General features: G+C 34.2%; 1 protein-coding gene across 4 annotated transcripts in view; it reads left to right on the top strand.

The window, feature by feature from the left end:
- The window catches only part of KIAA0825 (KIAA0825 ortholog), a 236,234-nt gene that overhangs the window by 49,311 nt on the left and 166,989 nt on the right, over positions 1 to 19,934 (top strand). For all 4 annotated transcript variants that reach the window (XM_021541538.2, XM_021541540.3, XM_021541539.2 and 1 more), the window contains 2 exons: positions 1,381 to 1,549; positions 6,656 to 7,325. In XM_021541538.2, the coding sequence (XP_021397213.2) occupies positions 1,381 to 1,549; positions 6,656 to 7,325 (839 nt within the window). The remainder of the gene's footprint in view (positions 1 to 1,380; positions 1,550 to 6,655; positions 7,326 to 19,934) is intronic.

Here is a 19,934-nt window from a genome sequence, read left to right as displayed (position 1 = left end):
GAAGGATAAGAGGATTAAATAAAATGAGCATGGTTATCATGATTTATACTTGTGGGGGACGTAAGGAGCAGGGCAGTGACACTGAAATCTATCCATTTAATCCCCTTATCAGTACTGGGGCAAATTACCAAAGTGTCTGGTCTTGAGAAGGCTGTAGTTTATTCATATCTTGTAGTTTATTAGCTTGCTCACAGATTCATATATCAAAGATAAGTGTAAAAATTCACTCATAATAGTAGTAGATTGGCACAGATTTAACAACAGTAGTATCTTTTATACTGCATAATGTTGTAATATATTTTGGTATGTTTAAGATACATCAGCACACCACAATAAGAGCCTTTGACAGGTGGAGCCAAGGTGTATGAAAAAAGCATTTAGTTTCATAGTCCTGAGAACAGGTTTCACAAACTAAAAATACTTGCCAATCTTTTGTCAAGTTTGGAATTCACTGGAATTCATGTCTGGGCTATTAAACCCAGTTTTGCCACGATCTAAATTCTTTTTTCCTTATTGAAACTGTATAAAATATTAAGCATTGCTTTTGAAAAAAAATGTAGAAATGAAGTACCAAAAAGGTGTTTTTGTAGGAAAATAAATAGAGCTAGATTGTTTTGGATTTTTTGTTTTGTTTTGTTTTTACTTAAATGTCCATGCAAGTAGAAATAAAACAATTCTGGATATTCAGTTGTTCTTGTGATCTTTGCAACTGAAGTCACTGTAAAAACCTAACGAACACATCTGGTTTCATAAAAGAGTTATGATTCTCATTGAATTTTAAGGAGTGGATCAGCTCCTTGAACACAAAGTCTGTTTTCTTTCAAATATTCTAATGACAAAACAAGAAAGAAAAGATCTGCTTTCTCAGCACAACTGGCTCTAAAGTTCTTTTCAACATTTTCTGTGATGTCAGTAGATCTTTAAGAAGTTATTAATATATCTTATGTTTTATAAAACAACTGCTGATTGCTAAAGGAGCAAAATGACACATTCACCTTTGAATGCAGTAATTGATTCAGTTTATAGTCTCTGCTTTAGCTAATTAAGTGCTAAGGACCAGATATTAGGTTGGCTAATGTCTTGTTCATTAACTACTTTATTAAAAAGATTGTTTGAAAGTGAAGCTGTACATACTCTGGCTAAGGATGGTACCGTCTGGCCTGAAGGAAAGTTTTTTTAGCTCCAGCTCAAAAGTACTTAAATGTTAATTATTAATTCTGCAAATTCAGGTCTTATTTTGTGAGGGTAGCTTAATCTGTGAATAAGAAGGATTAGTGTTACCTTAATTTTAAGTAATTTTTCTTTTTTAAATATAGCAAATATAAAATACTTTTGTCACCAAATAATGAAATCCTGTGCTTTTTCTTTTTTTTTTTTTAGCATAGAAAAGTGTCTTAAGGACCTGCAATCAGACATAAATGAAATATGTACTGATGAAGTACTACAAAGCACAACTGACTGCATTCAGTGGCTAAATAACTGCAATTTTAGTTCTCTCAGACCTTCTTCTACAGACCATAGAGAGCTGCTGGAGTTCCTAAAGACCCTGGTAAAAATTGTTTATTAAAAACTTTAATGTTGGAAAGTTCATTATACGATTGGAGGTGGGGAGGTGGGTGGATGACTTCAATTCATTTTCTCATTTCAGCCTTTACTGTCATGAGGAGAGTTCACAAATCCATGTCTGCAGCAGGGTGTTATGTTTCCTTTTGATCATGCCTTAAATAGACAAACTTGGAAGAAAATCTTTTCACAGATGCTACCATATGTTCAGCACTGCTTGGATTGTTTTATAAAACACATGTTGGTAAAAAAACATTGGAAGTTACTGTCTACAACTGAGGCTGTTAGTGTTACTGAATATTCTTCACTTATATCTGTATGAATTTAACTCATCTAAAGTTATTGTCCTTTATGCATTATTCTAAACTTCCTACCTGCTGTGTGGCCAAAGGGGTAAGTGATAGATGCCCCATCCCTGGGAATGTTCAAGGCCAAGTTGTATTAGGCTCTGAGCAGCCTGGTTGAAGATGTCCCTGCTCATTGTAGGAGGATTGTACTAAAGGAGCTTTAAAAAAAGCCCCTTCCAATCCAAATGATTCTATGTTTCTGCATTTCTCAATGAGAAACTTGGGAACTACATTCTTTGCTCTATCAAGTTATACTAGATGCACCCAGAAATCAAATTTCACTTCAATGAAGTACCATCATTTTAGAGAGTATTTTTATAAAAAAACCTTTTATTTAAAGTTTGCATTTGAATATACTGTGGAAATGGAAGTCTAGAAGATTGAATTGGCAAGATAATTGAAGGTTAATCCCTCAGTAAATGATGGTCTTCAAGTTTATATATAAACTTTCTATGTATGCATTTGATATGGTACATATATATGAGGTCAAAACATCTAAACAGTGATTATTCTTTGTCACTTCTATGTCACACTTCTGTGTCATGCTTTAGTTGCAGTCCATGAGCAACTTTAGGCTAAGATTATCTGTAATGGAAGAGGAAAACTTTAGAGAAGTGGAGTGTTTCCTCTGGCTAGAGCACAAGCTTGATAAAATCAGCTCTTGGGTTTTTTTTTTTTAACTCTTAGAACTTTTCTTGGTCTTTAAGTCACCATTCATTCCATTGGATATTGACCTGTATCAAATGAGGAAGTAACTTTTAGAGACATCAGGTCTTGAATGTTCATGTAGTGATGAGTGATTTTGTTCTCTTCTGACAAACTATGAATGTTGCTATTAACAATCATCCCATTCAAGGATGTCAGAGGCTGCTACACATCATACTTGATCTAGATGAAATTAGGGAATGCCAGAAAAAGCTGACTATGAAGTTCCTGCTTTCAGGAGTCTTTTGTTATTCCTCTTATTCCACTCAGATCCTTACTGCATTCCCTCAGAAGGTTCTTGGCATGGCACTGATGACTTACTTGTGTCCATTCCCTCTTACTTCCTTCTTCAAGGTCTATTCAAGCCATATGCCTGAACACCAGGTGGCGGCATTTGTTTGGAAAACACTAAAATGTCCCCATTTTACACAAAATGTGCTTTCCAGCTCTCCAGCTTCCAGGGAGCTTACTAACGGCATGACAGTCTTGCTGTAAGCTGTAGTATCCAGTTAAGCGTTGAGAACGGCTCTGTGGCAGACTGCTTAACAGACAGCAAAGTGAGAAGCCTGAAAATCTCAATTCTGCAGTTTATAATGAAAACCGTTTTGGAGCTCAGCAACTTTCACATCACTGTTTCCAGGCTCATGGCTTCTTAGATAATCCAGCCTGTTGTGTAGATGGAATTACAGATGAGAAATGTATCTGTACTGTCTGTATCTGTAGTACTGACTGTACTACAGTCTGTCTGTAAGAAGTCACATTCAGTTCTGTAAACAGGTCTACAGTAAACAATTTTCAATAATATTCAGCATTAATGAGATTATTATGATCTTACCTTTCTTAAATATATATCTCTATCCATTGAACTAATTAGATAATGTCTTCTTGCATGTTTTTAATTAAGTATATATAATTCATATTCAGTATCAGGAGCCTACTACTGCTTCTTTCTACTTCAGAACAATATCCCTATTCATTGTTATAGTTTATTATATGTATTTATTTTGTTAGGAATTTTGTCTATCTTTAAAGCTGTTGGGAAAATTTAAAAACATTGCAAAATTCTTTTTGGGCTTTGCCTGAGATGCTATATTTAGGTTTATTGTTATTGTCATGCATTTGTAAATTTTTATGAAAATACTGATAATTTCTTCATGAAGCCTGAAAATGTTAATTATGTGAAATTTTGTCATTCTCTGTACTGTCTTTTAACTCTATATTTAAAAGCTGAATATATGCACTAACACATTGTCATTAAATTCTGTTCGTGATAAAATAATGGCAGATTATTTTTTTAATGAAGTCTTCATCTTACTGTACTTGTTCATTGATGTGGTAGGTAGCTGTGTGTATTATGCAGTAATCCAGATGGTAAACTGTAACTAGTTTTCTGTATATTATTGTTATGACTAACTTTCTGGGCTCAAAACGGAACCTTTTATGCTTCTCCAAAACCTTTGGATACAAATTTGGATCTTTTTCTTTCTAGGTATTGTTATGTCTAAAATAGCATCTGCAAGCTCCTGTTTTTAATGTTGTAGTTTAAATTGTGAAGGGCTTACAACAATCCTTAGATATATAAAAATATTTCTGCTTTGCCTTAAAAAGCATCAGGTGCATGCACTGTTTTGACAGTTTCTCTTAACTTTGTACATTTCAGAATGTAGTATTTAAGCATGATTCATAAAAAAATCCCCAACATTTAAAGTCCGGAAGTCTACTTGTCAAGGGACAACCTTTCAACACAGTGGTTAGTAATCAGGGTTTCAGTTTACACTTTGAAGCACATTTTTCTTTGGGGCCACTAAACTTTATAGAATAGTTCAGCTGAGAATAAAAGAAAATCAGATTGGTATTATGCATTTTGATATATATGATTTAAGATTTGAACCAGTTACACATATTTTTATTACATGCATATGCTTTTGTAGAATGATATTCCGTTGATAATTTCCTTTATTATTCTGTCTTCTGCATATTTCTTGCTTGTAAGTAAGAAGATTTAGTAAGAATTATTGTGAAATAAAGATCTAAAATAGAAGAAAAATAGGTAGTTGTTATTTTTAAGACTTTCTTTATAAGGGGCAATCATGCTCCCAGTCTGTTATTCAGAATTAGGGGCTGTAGTGAAAGTGGAAGTTTTTTTTCAAGAAACTCTGGTCAGAGTAGTGGACAACAAGGTTAAACCCTCTAAGGTATGTAACAGGTTTGAAACATCCAGAACAAAGAATAGGTGTTCTGAATTTTAATTTTTGTCTCACTCTAAAGCATAATTGTCTATTGATAAAATCTTGCTTCAGGGGAAAGATTTAGTATTTGGCATTCCAAAATAGTGATATTTATGAATACCATACTCAAATTTGAATAATTTACCTCTCCTTCAAAATGGGAACAGAAATAAAAATAATATTTTTTTCAAATACTGTAAGTTAAATAAAACAGCAATGCTGAAGGTGGAAGGTAGCAAAGGTTTCTTTACCAGCCTTGCTTTACAGGATGGACTATGATTTGCAGACTGTGCTTACTTCTAGTGTCTAGTACAGGGCAATGTTTTGGATTTGTGCTGAACACACAGCACAATATAGAGGTTTTTCTATTATTGCCAAGCAGGGCTTACGCAGAGCCTTTCTGCTGTTCATACTGTGACACTGGTGAGGAAGTTGGTGATGCATGGGAAGGTGGGAGGAGACACAGCCAGGACAGTGACCCAAACTGACCAAAGAGATATTTCAGACCATGTGGCATCAGGCTCTGTTTATAAAATATGAGGAAGAAATAAAACACGTGTGTCTGAAGGGGTGACCTGATGATGAGTGATTCTGTCCTGGAGATGGCTGACCACCTGCCTGCCGTTGGAAGCAGTGAAATAATTCCGTTTTGCTTTGCCTGTGTGCATGGCTTTTGCTTTACCTGTTAATCTGTCTGTCTAACAGCCCATGAGTTTCGTGGCTGTTACCCTTCTGATTCTCTCCTTAGTTCTCCTGGTACAGGAGTGAGCAAGTGGCTGCCTGGGGCTTGGTTGCTGGCTGGGGTGATACTATGACAGAGACCCATAAAAAAGACATGACTGGAGTGAACCCCCCTGAGGGGATTTGCCACAATACTTTTCACTGTTGTAGAGAAGCAAAGGGAGACGAAGGAGTAAGTGAGAGGGCTTCTAGATACTCATCCACTTAAAGCTTTCCTACTGAATCGAAGAAAATTGAAAATACCACCGATTCCACTGTTTTCTTGTGTCAGTAGTATTAAACTGTGACAAGAGGAGCTGCCATTTGCTGCATGACCTCTTGAAGCTGAAGCTTCAAGCTCTGAGGTCAGAGATCCTAGCCCTGATCTGAGAGAGAGCTCTTCAGACTTGAATGAAGAAGGAGCAGCAGCCATGTGTTTTCATTTACTTTGTTACCTGGCTGCTTTCTCCAACCCATACAGCACAGATGTATATGGAGGTCACTAAAATATCAGTCTGTGTGTTGGTTTGATGGGTTACATAGCTTCTTATTCTTCTGTCCTGTGTCATCTAAGGCTCTTTAATTCCTGACAAGTTTTCAATTTCATTCTTTAAGGAAGTCCTGGGAAGATTTTTTTATCCTTAGAATGTATTTTTTTTTATTATTGCCTGCTGAGCCATAGAAAGTGACTGTTTTATGAATCCTTGCTTGGTTTTATGAGAAAAAACTGTCATTATCTGTGTAAATCTGAAGTATTTTTTTCATACCGTTTTCTTTAAAAGATGCTGTGACAACAGAAAGGCTGCCAAGAGTTTCCTTTGAATTGTGGTGTAGAATTGATTGAGAAAAGAGGTTGGGGATATAAGAAAGATGAGAAAATGAGTGTCAGTTATTGGCAGAGGTAGACAAAAAGATTAATTTGCATATAAATCCTGTTTTCCATGGATCTTATAATTTCTGTTGCTTACATACCTTACTTGCTGTTAAGATAAATAGCATAGGAAACAGGTTTTAGTCTAATATTAAGCTGTTCATTTAAAGAACTGGAATTAACAAAAAATTCTAAAATATTGTTTGATTTACCTTTGTTAGCAAAGCTTGTTGAAGAATGAGAAGAATCAAGAAGAAATGGTACTTCACTTCCTTCTGGATCTCTCTAGTCAGTGTGGTGTCTCATTTCCCTGTACTGCAAGCGGGATGTCTTTCGAGTTAACGTCATCAGTTCATACCATTCAGGATGACTCAGCTGTGGATGTGAAATCTCTTTGGGATGATGTGAGATTGCATCTTCGACAATTTTTAGTAAATAGACTGCAAAGTCAAGAAGAAACAAGCACTAATGCTTTACAACAACAAATGGAGTTTAAAACTCAGTGTGTACAGCAGCTTTTGTTTCTTTATCCCAAATCAGAAGTCTTAATGAGGTATCAAAATATGCAGAATAAACTGGTTAGTGATCTTCTGCAAAACTGTATTTTGTCTAGTTGCGGTGAGACAAATTTTGATAAGGTAGTTCATGGTTACCAAAGTTCCATACCCAGATTGTGCACAATGATAAAAGAGGATTTGTATATTCTAAGTGGAACTATTGGTCCATCTTTGTCATTAAAGTTTATTAATGAAACTTACCTGGATACCATCACTGAAGAAATGACAGTTCTTCTTGAAAGACTTTGTGAGCTGCAGTTCAAAGAAAATGCTCTGCACATAGTTAAAGCAAACAAGATTTCAAAGAAGCATAGAGGAAGAGTACACGCTGTGGGTTAGTACTCTTATTTTATGTTCTTGTAGTTAGATATTATTTTAATTAAGCCACTTTTTTTTATATATACTTGATTATTTTCTGTTAAGAGAGAGACCCAAAATTAGTGATTACAGCTTTATGTTTTAAACACATTACTGCAGTTGAACTCTATAGACTTTGTCAGAATTTTGGTGCGAACGAGAGAGAGAGTAACTCATGTAATTAAACAAATCCTATTATAATCCATTGGATAACACTGCCATACCATAGTAAATTTTTTCAGCCTGTTTTATTCCAGAAACTGAAATATGTACTAGAATAAGAACTATTTAATCCAGATTTATATAAACACGAACTCTTAAGTCTTCTACTCCCACTTTTTTTTTTAATTGTCAGACTTTTAAAGGAGATTAAGACAGTACAGTAATGTATCCATAAAACAGATACTGATTCACACATCACAGCTGACCCAAAGATTACTGTGCAGATTCTATTTCTCAAACTAAGAAACAGAGTACCCATTTACGCTTTCTAGTCTTGTGGAAGTACAGTAAGTTTAAGTAATGCTGCCTGGTCATTTTTTCTTGTTCCAAGAAATGTCAAGCAGAAAAGGAATCTATTATTTATGTAGTGTTTTCTGTAATTTCTTTTTGCCGTTTTTAAGTCTGACATGCTAATTTCCAGTGCTTTGGAAAAAATAATACAGAATCAAAACTTCCATAACATAATTGCACAATTGTATGTAATTGCTTTTTCAGTGCAGTGTTTGGAGCACACCTCTGTGCTTTTTTTTTTTTTTTTTTTGTGTGTTTGTTTAAAGCATAACTTTCCACAAAGTGATTTGAAGACAGAAAATACTGAAAGTTTAGATTCATGTGAAAAATACAGAAACAGAAGATCTTTGAATTGTGTAGCATAAAGAAAGGATTAGTGAGGTGATGATTTGTCAGGTCTACAAAGAAGAAAATTACATACTTCTGAGCTTTAATGTAAGCATATGTGTTAGTGTTAGTCAACTAAAAATTCCAGTGGGAGAAATGCAAAGATTACTTTCAACAAGAACTGAAATATGGAGGAATACTGGAACATGTGAAAGACAAGGAAAAAGGCATGCAGACAAATAAGTAGAAACAATGAGAAGTTCAGTGTATATACTAGTGGGATGCAGTGTTGGTGGGAAACAATGAAAAGAAGTAGTGTCAGAGTGCTGTTAAGCTATGAAATATCAAGAAATGTGTTTTTGAATTACATAGTGAGATGTGAGTCAGTGAAAGTATTCACAGACAAAAAAGTTATCTGAAGCGAAGTTTGTAACTTAATTTTTCTTTCAGTCTCAAAACAGCTCATGAAGATGGAGAAGTTCAGTTATTTCCACTTTACATCTAAAATGTGGAGTTGAAAGTGATCACAAATATGTCTCTGAAAAATCATACTTTAACTCTATATTACAAGATGGAAAAGTCATTCAATCTACTAATAGAGTACTTCCTCTGCCTAATTTTTTTTTTTGCCACAGGATGCAACTTGACATGTTTTTGTGCCAGTACATCTATCAGTACAGATTTCCAGTGTACATTTCTTTTGTATACTCAAAAACACAGAGGAAGGTGAAAACAAACAAAGTAAATCTTAGGAATTGTTTGCTTTAAATCTTTAAACATTTTCTGCAATTAATTAAAATATAATTTTTCTGTTTCATAAATATTAGACCAGATTTTAATTTTTATTGAAAATTCATTAAATGTCAGATTTCAGATGCAGCAGCTATCTCCTTATCACCCAGAAAATGTCTTTGGAATTGCTGTTCATTAATACAGTTTAATTTTCAGGATTACTTTCTTCACAGGGACGGTTATAGTCATGTCTTCATGTTATTTTACTTCAAGAAGTTAGCATGGGAAGTAGATATTGGTTTGCCTAGTGGTTTTCTACTATTCCTACTAGTTTTCTGTGGAAAACTGCTCATACACACTTCAGCTAGGGAAACCAGAAGGCACCAATAGTGAAATCAGGAATCAGGGTAAAACAAAATATGAGGTCCAAGTTGTGAAGTTTTGAGTGTGATTTCAGGTCTTTTTTCATTTTCTGGGTGTGTCATAGCCTGTTATTGGTATTATTCGTTAATTCAAGCAAAAATTCTCCTTGTATCATAATTAAAACCGTTATTACTGAGTAAGTTATTTATATACAAGGTCATATATGAAGAGTCTTTTTTGGAAAGAGATTTCTCTCCTCTAAATATATGAAAACACTACATTTGTACCACAGTAAGTTATATAAAGGCATTTTTTCCCTTTAGAATTAAAATGTTCGCAAGGCAGTTCACAGTGAAATAACTATTTGGAAAATATTTTCAGAGGTTTGTAACGGTGGACAAGTCAAGTGACTTTTCCTGCTTGGAACTCTTAAATTCTGGTACTTTGTTGCCCTCCCTTTAAGTGGAAATTTATTTTTCCTAACCTAATATAGGTTAGGTTAAAAGACAGCTTTAATAGATTACCTTGACAGTGATACACCATTTGCCAAGTATTAAAAGAATCTTGTGCATAAATATAGAGGGAAGGACAGAAAGAGAAGGTTTTTTTTCTTAGCTGAAAGACAGATCTGTTATTTTTTTATGTATGTTGCCTCTGCCCTCTAGGAGCCGTCAAACCAACACATATCATAATATCAGAATAATTTAATCTAGGGCATTCAGTTGGGACTGTTATCCAAGAGGTGATAGAAGGGTTTGTGTTTGCTTTGACCATCCTCAGGGTAATGCGGTTTTTATTTGATATTCGTTGTGGGTTTTTTCATAAGAAGTGTGGTAATTGATCCTGCTATACAGCATAGGAGAAAAATACCCAGAAAATAATAAAGCAGTGCCAGAACCTCAGAAAACTTTCTATAGACAACCTATTTCTTTTGGGAAAATAGAGATAGTCTATAACAAGCTTTAACAGAGTTATCTTTAAAATATTCCATATATAATAATCTATTTGTGCAGTAAGGAATAAATGGTTTTCTTTTCATTCTGTACTAGAGCAGCTATTTGAGCAGTAAAGAGATTGTTTCCATTTATCAGTATTTAGGAGGTGTGTGGCTTGACAGAGAAGCTGTCAAAATGGCATGTGAAAAGAGGCAAATTTGGGAACTCAGCATCTTTAGTTGCTAGCTCCACTGGAGGCAGGTGGTTTTATCTTACAGCTTGATCCTCTTACCTGTTAGATTTGTGCCTCTTATCACCTTTAACAGTGCAGGATTCAGCCAATAGTATTTGGGCTGTTACTGTGCAAGGTTTTTATATAACGTTAATTATAATTTCTCTGTGTATTCGCAGAACATAGTGTTTCCAGCTTACTAGAATAATGTGCAAGGAATATTTCCCAACCACTCCCTCAAGTTATTTTGGTTATTAATAGGATTTTTTGTTTCAGACTTTCTATTGTATTAATCATTTGTGTCTTTCTAAAGTTTATGTAATATTGTGGTATTTAAAAACATATTAAAAATATCTATTTACAATACTTAGCATGGAAAGGATCTCAGCTAGTTTTCAGGTTATCTCTCACAAATTTTTGCTTCAATTTCCTATGTGGTATTTCTCAGAAATTATTTGCTGTAAGACTGTATATTGTAGTTTTACCTTTCAAACCTTTTTTGTGTTCCTTTGTTTACAAAACTATTAAGCTGGTTTAATCAGGCATGACTAACTTATATTAATTTGTCATCTGTTATATGAGGAAAGAGCTACTCTTATGGATGATAAGACATCTGTCAGAGAAACTTAAATCCAATGGAATTATGAACAGTTGATGTAGTAGTGGGAGGTTTTCTTTGGCTTTATTTATATAATTTTTGTATGTAAACAGAGTATAAATACTTATGTAGACTAATTAACTGGGTTTTCCTAATTTCCTGTTGTTAAAAATGAAACAGAGATCAGAGCTTTAAGTTTTAATTTTTCTGACATATTCAGATTGATTGGCCTAATATTTTTAAATGCCACAAACTTTCCAGACACCCTTAAACATTTAAAATCATAACTGAACTTTGTTTTTAAAATCTGAAGCAATGAGGCATTGTGTTCCTAAATATCAGTAGTTTGTAATTTTTAAGAAAAATATTATTGCAAAGTGGAGGTAAACTAAAGTGATACAGATTTAACTAAGCACATATTTAAATACCTTCAGACATATACTATAATATTAATGTGAGTGTATCACACTTTTATCCCAGTATATATACTTTTAGTTAGATGTCCAGCTGCCTTCCTTTCTCTTTTCTTTCTCCAGAATATAACTGACATCCATTCTATTATAAAGATATATTCAAATGCCAACTGTGATTTAAATTATTATATTTTGAATCTATTATCTTTAAATGTTCATGAGTTCCTACAGAATATACTGTGTTTAAGAAACACCTAAGATGAATATGGTATATAGCTAATCTTGAACAGAAGAACTCACTACCATTTACAGGAGCTGCATTTGTGCAATGGAGCTGAGAGCAAGAAGAAAAACAGGCTCTGGAGTAACTTGTTGAAGTGAAGACAACTTTGAAATGTTAAATTAAAGTACCTAGTATGAAAAGCCTCTTTTGAGATCACTTATATATTCCCAGCAATTTGCCGGAGAGCTAACTTGAGATATGAGTTTCAGTTTTTTCACATTTAACTTAAATTTTATTTTTCTACTATGTTTATGTGCATATGGCTTTATTCTCCCTCATTTATAATTTCTTCTTTTTGAAATTAAGAGCTTTAGTTTCAGATTTGCTTTTATCCTTCTGTATAATTTGCATTCACTTGGTTTGTGATCTCAATAGCCATCGTTATGGCCTACAATAAGTATTCTATGATTTTTGTCTTTTCTATCAAAAATATACTAAAATAGTATTAATACTTGTGTTTTAGCAACTCCATGACTGAAAATACCCCACCTATTCACATCTAGGAATAATTTCAGCTCAATAACTTCAGTATAGTTCATCTTCCATTTATATCTGGAAATTGAAGAGTTTCAAGCTTGGATTAATGCAGTTAATATTTATATCTTTGTAACTTTTTTGGTAGTTCTGTAAAGATGACAGTTTATTGCAGATAATTTACAATATTCATGCTGTAGTTACAATTAGTTTTCCATCATGTTTTTTTGCCCATAGTCCACTATCTGGTTTTTTGCAAGTGTGAGGGTGAAAGGGGAAAGTGGTTTAGTCTTGCTACTGTTCAGTCCTAAAAGTCATGTTGCATCTTTCTTAAGTGCTGAGAAGGCACATAATACAAAGTAATCCATATGGATTACAGATGATACTATGCAGTATGGCATCCTGCTTCTGCAGATCAAATTCATTGTATTGTCCAAATCCTTGGACTGGTACAATCTTTCAGTTAAATGTCTAATGTGTCCCTAAGGCCAAATGTTTAGAATTACAGAGAACTTAATGATTGAAGTTATTTGAAGTTGGCTTTTTTTCATAAATTTGAATTTAAGAAGGTTTGGAGACCCACATGACTACTGAAGTGGCTTTTAGACATTATAAAGACAAAAAATAAGAAAGTTATAATAAAAACTGTAACTTCATCCTCCTTGCTTCCTTGCATGTCCCTCTTCTTGTTTTTCCTTACTTCAGGAGACCCACATCAACCTGTTCATCCTCTCCTGTGGACGTGCTTGTTTTGTTTCTGTTTGTGCATGACCAGCAATTTCTTTATGTGCTTCCATTATATTGCTGCCTGCCTGGCATCACCTTCTGTGTTCTGTTTCTGAACTCTCTGTCCCATTACAGAGTGCCTGGCAACATAACTTCGGTAGGAATAGGGCTTTAGGGACCTATATAAAACCAGATGCAGAAAGAATGGTGCCTATGTGCAAGTCATCATTGCAACTGCTGACCCCCTGAGCTGCTCTGCATGTATATTCACAGAATTGTAGGGGTTGGAAGGGACCTGAATAATCATCTACTTCCAACTCCCCTGTTGTGGGCAGGAACACCTTCCATTAGGCCAGGTTGCTCAAAGTCCCATCCAACTTGACATTGGTTCTCTGGGCAACCTGTTGCAGTGCCTCATCACCCTCACAATCAGAGTTTCATCCTAACATCTGATTTAAAGCTACCCTCTTTTGATTTGAAGCCATTTCCCATTGTCCTGAAAGGCACATGGTTTCATTCTTTGTAATTTTTTTTCAAAGTGTTTTCACATTAAGTGAACACCAGCTAATTGCCTTCCTTTTTGTTTTCACAGCATACCTGCATTTTCTTCCTCAGAATGAAGAGACCATTTAACTCACTGTGCTCTTTAATCATCGTATTCTCCTCCCAAGTGTAAAAGATAAAAACTGATTTACTCTATAGCCTGATATATTGTGAATGTTCAGTCAATTTGACATTTATATACTGTAGTTTTCTCTTTAGTAATAAAAAGTGACAAAATCTGAGGGACAATTATGATGAAAGTCTCTCTTTTACTTCAGAATATGGGCCTGCATGAAGATGACTTTGTAGGACTATGGCAGATTAGAGGACACTTCAAAAATGTCTTTAAAATATGCTCCTGCAGAATTGATTCAAAGAAAGTTGTTACAGGAGACTTTTCAATAAGTGTATCTACCATCATTACTTACAAGTTAATGAGATGGTCTTGACTGTTTTTTGCCAAGATGGAGAACCCCTTCAGTCATAAAATTGTACAGTAAAAAGTCAAAATCATTTTAGTCACAATAGTTTGTTTTGAAAAATAATATAGGTGGTTAAATTATGGGGGAGTGTCATGCCCACAAAGCTGGTTGTAATATGCTAAATTAGGATATTAATGTCCTTTTCACTGAGGCTTAGTCTTAAAATTTTTAAAAACCCCTCTATCTTCAGTCAAGCAGCCACTGTATCTACTGAGTTTTTGAAAAACAGCTTTCAGTCATTTTATAGTACTTTTTACTACATTTACTGAACAGAGCAAGACAATGGATATATTCCAGTCTATCTGACCTAGAGAGAATAAGGATGGTTAAAACCCAGGCCAATTTCTTAAAAATCTAGCACATAGTGCCCATAAATATTGTGGACTGTATGAAATTAGATCAGTTACTGGTCTCAGATTTTCCAGAAGAGTCTACTTTGCCTCAGTAGATTCATCCTCTGGCTAAGAGCCAGATCTTCGTACGCTAGCACAAGGGACAATGTGCTGATTTTCTGTACATGTGCTGGGAAATTCCAGCAATTTCTATAACAGAAATTGTGTTTTGTTATGCACTGTATTATCAGCTTGTAAAAAACTGTTTTCGTTGTGCAATCTCAGCTCAGTGAGTGGGAACTTGTATCTTCACTGACACAAGTTCCTTTCCACATAATCCTTTCTTTTTATATTAGTCTTTCTACAAAATACTTGTTTAAAAAATGTGACTTTTGAAACATTTCTGTAGAAGTTTTTTAAATGGTAGTGTCTGCCCTCTTTGCTGTCTGCCTAGATTTATTTTTTATGTTTATATTCCTTGGAAGAGTAATCATGAGAACTTTGAGGTGAATTTTCAGCTAGGGTTTTGAAATACAAAGGCACAGGAAGCAAAAATAAATCCAGCTGTGTTTTTTAAACTTATTTGAACCAATAAGAACTGTCTCTGTTATATCTTGGAGTAAGAGAAGCAGAAGTGACACAGGCACTTATATCTATTTTTAAGGAAATATGTAGTATCTAATATCATGCATATTCCATCCTACGATGGAATGATCGTAAAGGAATTATCAACATGTGATAGAAATTACTGATTGGTTGAGGGTTCTTAACAATCTGAGTAGAGTAGTTCCAATGTAATGAATCTGTGAAAGATCCAGCCTGTGTGAATGTTGAAAATTAAAATTCAGCTGTCAAACATTTTTACATTTGTAGGCATTAAAGAAATGTAAGCCAAATTAAAATAAGTAAGTTGATTACTGTGTTTTCGAATACACATTAGAATTGTCTTTTATCAGCCAAGTGTTATAAAATGGTTTGCAAGGAAACACATGCAAGTCCTGTCAAAGTTAGAATTCATGAGAAGGTTTGACAGACCTGGCAGTCCTTAATTTCTCTTTCAGCAAAGGCTGAGGAACATCAACTTCTAGAGTTTTTCAAGGACTCCTGTTTCAATGTAGGTGCTATTTTCAGTTATTTTCAGCAGACTTTCTTAGTTTTTATGCTCTCTTAAAACATTCTACTTTGGTATTTTCTATATGTGAGTGTGAAGAATTCAGAGAATGTGATAACACCCTCAGCCCACAGTGTAGGCAAAAAAATACCAAAAAATGCATATGGATCAGTTTATGTCATTGGCAAGGCCAAAATATTGTTTCATATCTCTGAGAAATAGTACTAAGAGCATAATTTTGTCATAGAATAGTTCTTGTAGTTTTAAGAAAGGACTTTTTGGTAACAGTTACTACTTCAGAATAAATGATTAATTATAGAATAGCACCTAAAAATCCACTCTTAACTGCTAGAAACAATTTCAGCTATCGTCTATCTACAAGTTTCAAAGTAATTTTAGTTGAAGGAATGTTTGAAAAATATCTGCTATTTCAGTATTTTGATAATTATAAAAAAATTATTGGATGTCACATGCTTAATTCCTTAATAATTAGTTTTAATTCTGAAACTAAATAATTTGTTTACATTTGAATTGTTTATAGTGTCACTGTCTGCCAGGAATTGAAGTGTATGATAGAAACATCTTGTAATTTAATAGAGGCCATTCATGCTTTTGAGAATTAAGGAGGAGGTTGAGTCTCTTGTTTCAGAGAAAACTGAGATAGGTATCTGTGTATAAAGTAATTTTCTTGAACATGATTACAAGGCACTTCATCCTCAGAGTACTTCAGGAAGTCTCTGTAGTCTGTTCCTTGGAGTTGTAAATGAGCTGTGTGCCGTCAAGGAGTCAGTTTTGTGAGATCATTTGTTTAAGATGACAATATAAATTTGAAGTCAGAGTGGATTCGATGTTCTTGTTCTCCATCCTGTGTTTCCAGCCCTGGGCTATTCTTTTGTTCATCAATTGGTCAGTAAACATGATTTACAATTAAAGATTTTGGCAGATCCCCACGCAATGTTGACAAAGGACTTCAGCATTTGGTAGCAAACATCAAGCAACCTGACATGGAATTAACCTTCACTATGAGATCAAAACTGATCTCATTTTACTGGAAAGACATTATGGAGCAGGTTTTAATAAATTCTAATCAACAAAATAAAAAAAACTTAATTCTAATTTTAATCAGTTGCATGTGTAGGGAATCTCTTTCAAAACATTAGTGTAGTTTTCACTGAGTTGTTTAATAGCTGGCAGTGACATCTCTGTGACAGACACACTAAGTTAAATGTATGCAAATTTATGTATGCTTATCATGTTTATACATCAGTTGAGATCCCTTATTTCACTGCATTTTTTTTGCCACATGCACAGTATGGATGTATGGTATAAGCATTTATGAAAGTCATGTGGTAATGGACATGTCTCATAAGAAAATGTTTACAATTTTTAGATCTATGACCTTTTATTTTTTTAAGGGACAGAAAATGCTAATGTGTAGCTTCTTTGTGAAGGCTGCTTTACCAGATTATCCTGGAACTCCTGGGTCTCGCTGCTACTAACAGGGAGCTGGAAAGCAAGACAGGTGTTTAAAAACCCTTAACCACTCAGATAACAGTTTACATCACTAATAGTTCTTTCTAGGTCTGTCAGTTTCAATCAGCAGAGAGCACATGTGATCAGTATGTCTGATAAACTCGTCAATGCCTTTTTAAAGCAGGATTCCCAAACCTATTCTATTCAACTCTGCTCTCTCCTTTCCTTTTTTCACCACTTCAAGTAGAATCTTGATAAGACAGATATACAAGCAGCTGTGTATAGCTAGCCCAGGCTACAACTAATTTGTGCAGAAAAAAATTAAATCAGGAGGTAAATTATTTCGTGATTGCTCATTCCCAACAGAGTTGGGCATCATTCTGAAGAAAATATCAAATAATTGGTTTCAGACCATGTCAGACACATGCAATTCCCTTCTCTAATGGCTATGTGAGGTAGGACTAGGCCTCAGGGGTCACCAAAGGACTGAAAATAGCTTGGTGCCAGGCACAGCAATAGAGAGACAGAACACATAGGAAATGAAGTGGCAGTAAGAGCAATCTATAGGGGAAATGTGCTTCACTTGGAATTTAATGTATTGGCTTAGAATCTGGCAGTAAGCCATGCAACAATTGTTTACATTTCTGTCAGCATCTGCATCTGTTCTGCTTTGTAAATGGCACTTATCTTTGAGTGAGTAAATGGTGGAATCAATAACAACTGTTAAGGGATTTCCTTTTTTTTTCATATTCCATAAAAATTCACACTGCAGACAATGTAGCCTTAGATTAATAAGAAACAGACATTAACAGGGTCAAAGGGATTTGTTTAGGAACATTTTATAGCTTCTTGGGTTTGCAGTAATTGTATCCATGTGACTTGAATGTATCTTGTAACATATCCAAATTAAACTGTTAAAAAAATGCTAGCTTGCAGTAATGAAGATGATTTTTTATAATTATCGTAAGTACTGTGTATAGAAAACTGCTGGCACTGTTTGTAATAATTTAGTTCTGTGTAATACCGTGTATTACATTTGCTATGCCAAAATACTAAGTTGCTTTTTACAGTATAAGCAAATTAGCTATTATATCCAGCAATACCAATTATTTAAACCTAGCAGTTGCATTAAAAATTGTATACCAACATGCAGTTTGAGAAAACTGTGAGCAGATGTCCATAAAAATTGAATATATCTTTACTACATGCAAATAAAAGAATAATACAATTTATATACCAGCTCTATTTAGGAGATAGTGTGCAGATGAATGCTGTCATAAATGCAAGATTGTTATAATAGTTATAGCATCACTTAAAAGTTAATATCACTGAGACCTGAGGAACACATTATTGTTAATGGAATTTATGTATGTAACTCCCTGTACATGGCTTTGAAAATTTACCTCTTGGAATACCCCTATACACAGTGACTGTCAGCAGCTAAGTTTATTTTGCTTTATTAGGCTATTTCTTTTCGGATTTTAGCAAAATGGTAATTCCATTTATTATGTATGCAGGTTGTAGTTAGATTTTAAATTTAATATTGAATTGCTGATTTTTTTATTTTCTTCCTTATGTAGCTTTATTGAATGAAATCCCTGACATTGCCTACTTTTGTCTGTAGTGGAACAATATTTTAGATCTATCTTAAATGAAATCAAGCCTTAAAAATGGGGACAGATGAATGATATTTAATGTATTGTGTATTGGGAACCTATTTTATAGTATAATTGTTTAAGAGGGTTTTAAGCCCTTGGTTCCTGCTGGAGGAGAAATCCCTACTGTAATCACTGAAGAAAACCGTCATCAGGTTGCTTTCCAAGGATTCCACCACAGGTCTCAGAAGCAGTTTAGCCATGTGGCTCTGTAGAGTGAGTAGGAAAGGCTAATTAATCTGAGAGCAACATTGTCATAATGTAGTTGTTCTTTACCATTTAGAGCCAGCTCACTTCTGATGCAGATATTTCTATGCCACACTTTACTTTATCACATGCCTGAATGAGTTGAAATGGTCAGAATTAGGCACTCATTTTTGAGATGTTGTAAATTCAAAATTCTTTAAAACATTAGAGATTCCATGCTCATTAAAAAAAATACAAAGAGAAAATAATAAAGTTGCATTTAGCTTATGGATCTCATTCACACATGTTTTTTTATGCCTTTTGAGATTTTTAATGCCTCCAGGCTATAACCAAGGGAGCTAGAACAAATTTTTTAGTGGTTTCAAGAGCTACAGCTTTGAGGAAAATATCACTTTTGAAACTTGCTATAAAATCACAAGTTCACAGATATACACAGGTAATCTAGATCTACTCAGCCTTATTTCTTAATTATTTATTTATTATTTCTAATTTCTTATTTATTTCTTAATTCTAATTTCTTATTTCTTAATTATTTCTTATTTCTTATTTCTTTCTTTTCAAAGATGAGAGAAAATCTTTAAAAGTGCTAGGATAAAGGCAGATACCTTGCTACTGCATTTAAGTACTTAGGAGAAGGTCAGTTACAATAATCAAGTGCTTTATAGAATGTCTTTTTTTTTTTTTTATGTTGCTTGAAAAATGCTTTAATTAACTTATTAGCTGTCTTAGAATTCATATGGGCACCTCTCAACTTCATGACTGGTGAAGTGAAATTCTATGATATCATTTGTCTAACTACATCCAGCCAAATGGTCTCTGGTAAAATGGACAGCTTTATTCTTCGACAAGGGTGGCGTGTCCTTCAGATCTTAGGAAAATTTCTTCAGTTTCAATTCTTCTAAAATGAAAGACCAAACCTGAAAATAGTACCCGTAGTTTCTCCAGTGTTGTATAACTGTATCAGCTGCCTTGGTACCAACACACAAACCTTGCATAAACTGATAGACACCCTTTTTTGGGCCTTTTTTTCTATTAGAAAAGCTCTTTAAGAGTAACACTGTTTGGGTTGGCAGACTTCTGATGCCTGTTTTGTGATAATTGGGGTATCAAATTAGCATGCTTGAAGAAGTTAAATATTCTTTAGGTCCCCTCTGCCTCTATGTGGTAGGAACTTGAGTACAGATTAT

This window comes from Lonchura striata, chromosome Z (genome assembly GCF_046129695.1).
Source record: "Lonchura striata isolate bLonStr1 chromosome Z, bLonStr1.mat, whole genome shotgun sequence".
Taxonomy (NCBI): Eukaryota; Metazoa; Chordata; class Aves; order Passeriformes; family Estrildidae; genus Lonchura; species Lonchura striata.
This window is presented reverse-complemented; position numbering and strand designations above follow the sequence as displayed.